This window comes from Chaetura pelagica, unplaced genomic scaffold (assembly GCF_000747805.2).
Source record: "Chaetura pelagica isolate M959 unplaced genomic scaffold, ChaPel_1.0 scaffold516, whole genome shotgun sequence".
NCBI lineage: Eukaryota > Metazoa > Chordata > Aves > Apodiformes > Apodidae > Chaetura > Chaetura pelagica.
In genome coordinates, this window is record NW_009953654.1 from 257523 (window position 1) to 267309 (window position 9787).

Here is a 9787-nt window from a genome sequence, read left to right on the forward strand (position 1 = left end):
TCCAGCTCCTGCAGTCTGAGCTGCATCTGCCAGAGCTCCCGGTCCTGCTCCCAGTGTCCTCACCCCACGGGAAGATGAAGGTCTCTGCAGCTGTTCTTGCTCTTCTCCTCATTGCAGCCTCTTGCCTTGAAACTTTCTCTGCCCCAGGTGAGTCTTGCTTTTTCATTTGTGAAGAAGAACAGATCTGAGCCTTTTTTAGAATTTCTCCATTGGTAGGTAACTGGGAATTTTGCAGCACTTGTGTCACTCTCCACTCTGCCCTGAGATAATTCTTATAGGAATCCCAGAATTAGAAAATCATCCATCCATCTAGCCAGCCATCCAACCAGCCATCCAGCCATTCTGGCCTCAGAGAACTTATTCCTGGTTACAGTTTAGGGACTTTAGTCTCTGTCCTGGGGCTGGGGGACACGGTGAAAGGAAGATCTGAGCAATGATTGGGTGGGAATTTCACCTACTACCAAACAATGCTGGACCAGATGATCCCAAATGTCCATTTTAACCTTCATTATTCTCTAATTCCTCACTGTTTTCCCCATAAACATGACTCCCTGAGCAGGCATGCTGGCTGCTCCCAAAGCACAGCCCAGCATGTGCTCACATTGTCCCTCCTTGCCTCTTCCAGTTGGACCTGATGTCCGAATCTGCTGCCCCTCTTACATCCACCACAAGATCCCGTGGAAGCTCATCCAGAGTTACTACAGCACCAGCAGCAGCTGCAGCCTGCCAGCCATCATGTAAGCACCAGCCCTGCTCACAGGCATGGGGGGCTGTGGGGGCAGAGCAGGGGGGGGAACCCCAAGGGGATGGGAATGTCCAGGGAGGTTCCTGCAGGAGCTGTGGAGGCAGCCTGGGAAGAGGGATGGGAAGGAAACTCCAGCCAGCTGCTGGTTTCAGCATCAGCTTCAGGCATGGGGGAGAACACCTTGCAGTGCCCCTGAGCTGGGATCCAGGCTCACCTCGGATGCAGGTGCAAGCAGAGACTGATAAGCCTCACCCCTGTTCCACAGGTTCATCACAAAGAAAGGTGTCCAGGTCTGTGCCAACCCCAAGGACCCCTGGGTTCAACATTACCTGGAGAACTTGGAGAAGAACTGAGCAAAGCAGGACAGCAAGCAGAGCTGCTGTCAGGCATGAGCCCTGTCATCCTGAGCTCCCGTGGTGGAGCAGGACACTGGGGCAACAGGAGCTGCACGAGGGCTCCAGGAGCTGCTGGAGGGGCACCAGGGAACACCTCATGCTGGGTGCTGCTGCTTGCCCCTGGCTGGCACTGGCCAGGCTGAAACCTCATCCCTCTGCCCTGACACCTCCACCTGTGGCCTGGGAAGGCCCACAGGACTGCACCTCTATTGTTCTTATATTATTTTAAATTATTTAAGATATTATCATATGGAATAGGCAGCTCTTTCTTCTGTGGATAATAATGGGAGAGTGCCAGGAAGGGTATTTATGGGAGGGTGGCTCAGAGTCTCAGGTGTGGGCAATGGGTGGCCCTGCCTTGTGTGTGTGAAGCTCTGACTCTGGGGAATAAAGAATTTGGACAAAAAATAAACAAACCTCTGATTTTTCCTTTTCTGTGTCTCCATGTGGTGGTTACAGGGCCAGACCCTCACCCTGAGCCCATCTGCACACCCTGCATGGCACGTGGTGATAGGAAATGGTTTGAAGCAAAACCATGAAGTTTCCATACTGCAGATATATGAACCAGCTCCAACACCTCATCCCCCCACCACAGACACCCCCACCTCCCACATCCTCTGCAGAATTAGATGTGTTTGTTTGCACATACAGGCCTTTTACTGACACATTCATGCTCTCCCCACACCCCAGGCACATCCCATGCACTGGCTCATGGCTCCCAGCCCAAGTCACATCCCAAACTGGTCCCTGAGCTTCCTTTCTGACCACCCCAGCAGGGGTTGTTCCTCACTTTCCCACCTGTAAAACAAAGGGAAGGGTTCAGGGGTAAAACAGCCACCAGGAAACAATTCCTTCCCCTCTGCCCTGGTGAAGCCCCATCTGGAATAGTGCATCCAGTTCTGGGCTCCCTAGTTCATGGAAAATAAAGAACTACTGGAAAGAGTCCAGAGCAGGGTCACAAAGATGGTGAGGGGATGGAGCATCTGCCCTGTGAGAAAAGGCTGAGAGAGCTGGGGCTGCTCAGCCTGGAGAAGAGGAGGCTGAGGGGGGATCTCATCAGTGCTTATAAATACCTAAAAGGCAGGTGTCAGGAGGAGACTCTTTTCAGTAGTTCCCAGTGACAGGACAAGGGGCAATGGGCACAAGCTGGAACACAAGAGGTTCATGCTAAACATCAGGAAAAACTGCTTCACTGTGAGGGTGAGAGCCCTGGGACAGGCTGCCCAGAGAGGCTGTGGAGGCTTCTCTGGAGACATTCAAACCCACCGGGACACCATCTTGTGCACCCTGCTCTGGGTGAACCTGCTCTGGCAGGGGGCTCGGACTAGATGATCTCCAGAGGTACCTTCTAACCTGACTGTTTTGGGATTCTGTGAAACCTGCTGCAGTCACTCCCAGGATGAGGTTTGCGTGGCCACATGGATGGGATGGAGCAGCTCCCAAGGGCAAAAGCAAGGGGCTGGACACAGCTTGGCCAGTGCAGTCATGCTCTGCACTCTGCTTCTGCACACAGAGAAGACATGACCCCCAACAGCACGGTCACCTAGGGCTGGCCTGGCCTTGAAGCCATCCTCTCCCAGCTGGTGTTTTGTCTCCCTAACTCATGCGAAATCAAGCGCATTATTTAAAATCTATAATATAAACAAGAATAGTTTTTCCCCTGCAGCTGGAGATGACACTTGGCAGCCCTGGGGCTGGGAAAGCACCTCCATGTCTTGTGATTTCCCTCTAGTCCTGTGTTTTCCAGGCTGGAAAGCTGACTGCGGGCAGGAGGGCTGATGGGGCTCCCAGGGAGCAGCATCCCAGCAAGGAGCAGCCCCAGGCACCAGTTGTGTCCCAGGAGATGGTGCTGGTGATGTGGGGTCCACATGGAGGGCTTCTCTCCAGCTCCATGGGGTTGGCTCCTGACTGCTCTGCTGAACAAAGGCACAGGCTCCCTCACCCCTGGCAAGGTCCCTGCACTCCCCTGGCACAGGGTCCTAGCAGAGTGGGACAAGTCCATGCAGGGACAAGGTGGGCCAGCAAAAATCTTCTCCCAGCCTCACCGTGGTGAGGGAGACACAGAGCCCAGCAGAGGGGGTACCCTGAGCAGGGCTTCCCACTGGGCCATGAAACAGGAGCATAGGGTGGTGGGGTGGATGGACAGGGGCTGCTGCCAGGGCTGGGCAGGTGAGGAGACATGGAAGGAGGTGCTGGGGTCTCCTCAACCCCTGAGGGCATCCCAAGCCTTGTGCCCACTCCACATTCAGTCAGCATTTACATGGAGGAGGAGATTGGTGCTGCAGGAGCCCAAAACAGGCTCTGATGTGGGGTCCAGGCCCTGAGAGGGGTGGAGGGTGGGTGTTGTGGTGAAAGGGAGGACTGGGGGGGTCTGAGGTGTGGTCCAGGTGTGGGCTGCAGGGGACAGGCTGGAGGACTTGGCACTGCAGCTCCAGGCAGTCCCTGGCCAGTAGCCCAGAGCATGTGGGAATTTCCCACTCTGTCCTTTCTGGTTTCAGTTTCCTTCCAGCAGCTCCAAGAGCAGCAGCCAGGCCAGTCTGCTCCAGAACCTCTGCTCCAGGACCCCTGCTCCCCCTGCCCCAGGTCCATCTCCTCTTGCACCGCCTGGGCAGGTCCCTCTGCCTGGGGACCACAGACCCAGCCGGTGTCCCCAGGCCTCCTTGTGCTGCTGTTTGTCTGTGCTGGCCATGGGGATGGAGGAGCAAAGGAGCAATGGTGGCCCAGGGCTGAGCTGCAGATGGAGCAGCCCAGCTACAGCTTCTAACCTACTGCCAGCTCCGGGCTGCAGAGGACAGCCTGGAGGGGCCACTTGGAGCTTCTGCACCCAGGGGATGTATCAGCCACACTTGATGGTCCTATCCTAGAGCCTGGGCAGCACAAGCCCATTCTGCTGCACAGAAACCTGCAGGAGATGGCTCAGCTCTAGCCCAGTCCCTGATCTTGACACCCTTCTCCACCTCAGCTCTGGTGGCCCAGCTCTCCTTGCTGCAGGTTTCTTTGCTCTGCAAGCAGTTCAGGGACATTTGTGTTGTAACATGGGATGTGAGCTGGGATGAGACTGTGTGGGACATGGCACAGGGAACCATGGAGCCAAGTGTTATGGCTCAAGATGCAAGTCAGGACCCAAAGGCCAAATGGTTCACCATGATCTGAGCTGAAGAAATGAGAGTCCAGCTGAGAGGCAAGGGAAGAGCTCAGCTCCCAGTTGCCTGCTGGAAGGTGACCATTGATCAGCCAACAGGCTCCTCGTGTGCAGAGGTGGACAGAAGCCAAGGCAGCTGCTCCCGTGAAGACTGGCAGGATGACTTTGCTTGACCAGCCACAGGCTTTTCCTTCACTGCCTGCTGTGGCAGAAGGTACCCAGAAGGTCACAAGACCTTCATGGTGTCATGGGCAACCCACTCTGTAGCCCAGTTCATGAACCCTGTGGCTGTCCCCTTTCTCCCAGAGGAGCTGGAGAAGCTCTGGGAGGAGAGGTGAGCTGTGCAGATCTGCAGACCCAGTGGCTGCATCATCTCCCTGGTGGCCTCTGCTCCTTACCCCATTCCCTGGCCCCTCTCCAGCAGCCCCCATGGGGCAGTTCTCACCTTCTCTGACTTTCAGCCTTTTTTCTCTCAATATGAGGACAGTTGTGGTTATTTCTAGCTGACACTGCTGAAACACCTCCTGTGTTGAGGGACGCACATCCTGACACAGGCTCTCCCTGCAGCTCTTTTGACAGATGATGGTTTGACCTTGGCCTCACAGCTCAACCCCTTTGGGTTCTGTCTTTCCAACCTACACTGCCCGTGTTCTGGCAGCTCATGTCACTTAAGAAGCCATTCTCCTAAACCTAACTGTTTATACATCCCATCATTAGTGCTTCCCTGGGGAAAGTGGGGACTTGCTGGGTAAGTGCTAAGCACAAAGAAGGTCAGTGTATCTGCTTAGGTCCTGATGGGAACATAAAGGTGTCTCTGGTTGAATCTTGCTCTCCTTGCTGCCCTCTGCTCCCAATCCTTCTCTGCTCCAGGTGAATCCACCTCTGTCTTTGTGTTGGTTTTTCCTCTCCTGGAGGAGGAAGGGGTCACGATGGTAACCTGGGGAACAGGCACGAGCTGCTCTGACTCCTTGGTCTGGAGCATGTCCTGCTGGGAGTGCTTGTTCCCTGCTGGCCCTGCACATCATGCTGTGTCCATGACATGGCTGTGTGGAGCTGCACATGCAGCACATGTACAGTATGTCCCTCAAGGACATCTGGCTCTGGGGGAGAACCCTGATTTTGACAGCTGGTAGAATATAGAGCCTGTGTGTAATATCCGTGGTGTGGAATAAGGGGTGGAATGTCCTGGTTTGAGCCAGGCTGAAGCCAGTTTTCCTTTTACTGCTTTTCTTTCTTTTTCTTCACTGAGCTCTCTCCTAACCAGCAGCAAATGTTCCAGCCAGGGGACTGATAATGCTGTAATGTTTCAGCTACTGGCAGGATTGCAAGATCACCAGGAGAGTGGTATCTACAGCCCTCCTGTAGGGAGGAGTGGATGAGATGAGCAGCAGAACGGACCAAAATATTCCATTCCATGTATCTACATAAGCTCTGTGTGAGGTCAGGGATCATGGAAACCAAGCCCCTTCCTGCTGCTTCTCCCCTTCTCTCCCATCCATGGCCAGTGCCTGGGGAGCCCCAGCCAACCTGCCCTTCAACACAGCCAGGGATGGGGCAGCCACAGCTTCCCTAGGCAACCTGGGCCAGGGTCTCCCCACCCTCACAGCACAGAATTTCTTCCTAAGATCTCATTAAAATCACCCCTCTTTCAGCTTGAAACTGTTGCTTCTTGTCCCATCCCTCCCTGCCCTTGTCCAAAGCCCCTCCCCAGCTTTCCTGGAGCCCCCTCAGGTAATGGAAGGTGCTCTGTGGTCTCCCTGGAGCCTTCTCCTCTCCATCCCTGGGACCCTTGGAACCCCCTCCATCCCTCAGCAGCTGGGCAGCAGGAGCCCTGTCAGGATGCAACGGCAAGATCAGTTCAGATGGTGGTACCAGCTCTTGGTGTCCATACATCTCAGGGCTTCCTCCACTGTCTGCTCTTGCTGGGAGGATGCTCAGGGCTTCCAAGGTCCCTTGCAGATCCTCATGGCTGAGGCAGCCATGGGATCCTCTCTGGTCCTATCTGGGAACCTTTGTCCTGGTCACTGGCAGCCTCCCCTGTCCTCTCAGGCTCTGCAAGTTTCCCATACCCATTCCCTGCACTGGTAACACAGTACCAGGCTGTGGGAAGCCCCAGGAGTGGAGTCACTTTGAGTCTTCCAGAGCTGACACAGAGAGAAAATAAAAATCTTTATTGTTTTGGTAGCAGCAAGAAACAGAGTTTGGAGACCAAAGCTGGACAAAGTGGTTCCACAATGAGCATCCTGTGAGTAAGCAGAGAACCTTTTCACTTTCTCTGCTGGGCACACGGGTCTTACAACATCTGCAGGACCATGGCAAGGTTCATGCATGGCCAAGGTTCAGCTGGCTGGCTTGGAGGCAGCCTGGCTTTACATGGCAACACTCACCCCTAATTTTGCCAGACCACTTCCCACAAATAGCTCTGGGGATAAAATCCCCCTCCCATTTTGGCAGTGGAGGCAGAAGAAGGGGACAGTTTAGCCACATGGCACACAGCAGGTTACACCAGGAGGGGTCTGCAAGGCCAGGAGGTTCCCCAGCAAGGCTGTTCATAAGCGTGTCTAAATTATCATGGCTAAATGACACTTCTGCAAGACAAAGGGAACTTCAGGGGTCCCAAGGTGGCTCAGCAGGTCCTTGTGCTCATCAGCAGGGATTCTAGGTCTGTGCCAAGATGGTCTTGCAGGGATTCTCCAAGGCAGAGACCTCTCATCTCCTGCTCACTGCAGCTCCAGGGTGTTCACATAATCCTTCACCCACTTGGCATCAGGGTTAGCACAGACCTCCCGGTCCTTCCTGGTGATGAACCTGTCAAGTCAGGCAAGGAGGTGTTACAGCCCTGCAGGGGGGACATGAGGGTCTTGGGTCACATGCTGACCTGCCCTGTGTGATCAGGGTTAGCTCTCAAGGGGATCATGTCCCCTCCAGGTTCCCATCTTCAAAACTCCCAAGCAGCAGGGAGCTGCAGAGCCTGTTAAAATCCAGAGGACAGGGAGATATCAGGGTCCCCTGGAGAACCTCTACATGCTCAGTGGGGAGGAGAGCTTGAATTCAGTACAGGGACAGCTGGAACCTCAGGTCTTGCAAGCATCACACCAGAGAATCTGTGGCTGCCCCATCCCTGGAAGTGTTCAAGACCAGGTTGGATGGGGCTTGAAGAAACCTGGTCTGGTGGGAGGTGTCCCTGCCCATGCAGAGGGGTGGGACTGGATGATCTTTAAGGTCCCTTCCAACCCAAACCAGTTTGGGATTCTGTGATTCTATGATCAGCACTGGGAGGTCCTGCTGGCTTTGCAGGGACATCCTTCCCACACCTTATTCCCAGCATCAGGATGGTTCAAGCAACCAAGGAGACCACTCATTTCTCAGCTGAGGAGGATGAGTAATCAAGGGATCCATGGTGGCAGCCCCCATCTATTACTCCACGTATCTCATACCACGTGCTCTTGCCCCATTGGAAGAGAAGCAAAGACCCCCAAAGCTGGCAGAGCCTTTCCCCAGAGCCCAGAGCAGGGGTCTGTACTTACACAACTGCTGGCTGGGAACATTTGCTGCTGGTGTAGAAATAATCCTTCACATGACTCTGGGGCAGCTTTCGTAAGGTGTAGCTGAAGCAGCACACAGTTGTGTCAGCCCCAACTGGAAGAGACCAGGAAAGCCAGTGTGAGCTTTACTCATCAACTCAACCAACTGCACATTCCCCAGCCAAGAGCTTGGGCAACCATACCCTTCATCAGCTGTGGAGCCTTCTTCTGCTTCCCATTCCCCCAAAAAGTCAGCAAGAAATTGCTGTGAACACCAAAGCTTAATTAAAGCCCTTGCTGGGTTTGCTTGTTACATGTTTTCCACCCACTTCCAATGATAAAAATTCCTCTGGTCACCCTGGGACCACTCCTGAAGCTCAACAACAAAACCAGGGGAGATGAGACCTGAAAGCTTTGATACTTAGTAGTATAATTGTTTTCTAAAATAAAAATGCTATAAATGAAGTCTGAAGAGAGAAGGAGAAGGTGTTCACACAGGCTTTCAACATTTGCAGCTCCATTCTTCCAGTTCTGCTTCAAAATTATAGTCAGTGAGAACATAAATCCACCCCGAGAGCTGCTGTACTCACTTGGTGCAGGAGAGGCCTGAGGGAGGAGGGCAGCGATGAAGACGATGGAGAGGGACACTGCAGAGACCTTCATGATGGACAGAGATGAGCTGCAAGGGCAGAGTCTGGACCCGAGCAGATTCCTCCTGTGTCTGGTGTGAGGTGCTGGTTTGGTCCTTGCTTTTTATGGGGACAGTTGCCCCGTGAGTCAGATTTCAAGGCAAAGGGCCTGGAGTGGAGTTTCCAGAAGGCAACAGAGCTGATGTCACACCACCTTGGCCTCAGAAATGCTGAAAAAAAAAAAAAAAAAAAAAAAAAAAAAAAAAAAAAAAAAAAAAAAAAAAAAAAAAAAAAAAAAAAAAAAAAAAAAAGGAAGCAGCAGATCTAGGAAATACCAGAAGAGCCTCAGAGTGAGGCAAGGTAGGTCTGAGCAGCTGGGCACCCGCCCGAGGGCTGTGCTGACCGAGGCAGGATATGAAACTGCCCTCACGCAGCAGGTTGACACTTCAATTCAACAACACAGCAGCAGGTCCTCGTCAAACTCATCTCAACATCCTCCCCAAAGGACCAGAAGGGCCTCAAGTCTCCTTTTCAAGGCCCCCAGCCCTCTGGTGGGCAGCGTGGGCAGCAGGCATGCCTGGTGCAGGCAGCACAGGCTGGCACCCTGGACACTGGTTGGAGATGTGAGCTGGCAGTCTTGGCACCATGAAACACAAAATCCTCCAAGCCGTGCTCCCAGGATGGAACTGGGGACCCCCAGGCCCCTCCTAACAACCCCCCATCAGGCAGTAAGGGGAGCTGGGGAAGCCTGACTTGATGATTTCATTCCACAAAGAGTCTTCACCCAGAGACAAGGGGCAAACCCAAGTGCCAGTGTGGTACAAGGTGGGATGCAGAAGGTAGAGCAGGGGGTTCTCCTGCCTGGGGAGATGAGAGGGACCAGCTCTGATACAAATGTTTGTCCCTGTCCCCTTGTGCCTCCTCACCATCATGGGGTGCATGGTATTGTCCCCCCAGAGCCCTCTGTGCTTGCCCTTCCCACCAGGCCATGGACTCTCCAGGATGCCCCAGGGAGCATTTCCCCTTTTTTTCACCTCCCTCTTCTCTGCAACAGGCACCACGTTGTCCAGGCTGTGGTTTCTCTGGGTATTTTTGTGCCCAGTGACAGTTTACAAGGCACCTCAAGCTGGTCCCCTGGGGTTTCCTCACTGCCCCATGGCCCCAGTTACACCCCAGGGACTGCAGAAGAGAGCTGCTCCCACTCTCCTTTCCCCCCACCACATCATGTGGGTCTGCATGGGGCCCTCAGAGAGCTTCTTGTGTCTGGGTGTGCTGGGGCTGCTTCCCCACAGTGTCCCTTCAACAACAATGTCCCCATGACTGGGCAAGAAGGTCCCTACAGTCCAGGCCAG

At 54.0% G+C, this 9787-nt stretch overlaps 2 protein-coding genes across 2 annotated transcripts; one reads left to right on the top strand and one right to left on the bottom strand.

Moving 5' to 3' along the window:
• Nucleotides 1–14: 14 nt before the first annotated feature.
• LOC104390986 (C-C motif chemokine 4-like) lies at nt 15–1098 on the top strand. Its single transcript, XM_010000197.1, has 3 exons — nt 15–147; nt 626–737; nt 1011–1098. Exons 1-3 carry the CDS (start codon nt 75–77, stop codon nt 1096–1098), a joined length of 273 nt encoding a protein of 90 aa, XP_009998499.1. The 5' UTR covers nt 15–74.
• Nucleotides 1099–7002: 5904 nt separating this feature from the next.
• LOC104390987 (C-C motif chemokine 5-like) lies at nt 7003–8469 on the bottom strand. The gene is made up of 3 exons (XM_010000198.1): nt 8397–8469; nt 7810–7921; nt 7003–7090 (listed from the first exon to the last, which is right to left on the bottom strand). Exons 1-3 carry the CDS (start codon nt 8467–8469, stop codon nt 7003–7005), a joined length of 273 nt encoding a protein of 90 aa, XP_009998500.1.
• Nucleotides 8470–9787: the final 1318 nt, after the last annotated feature.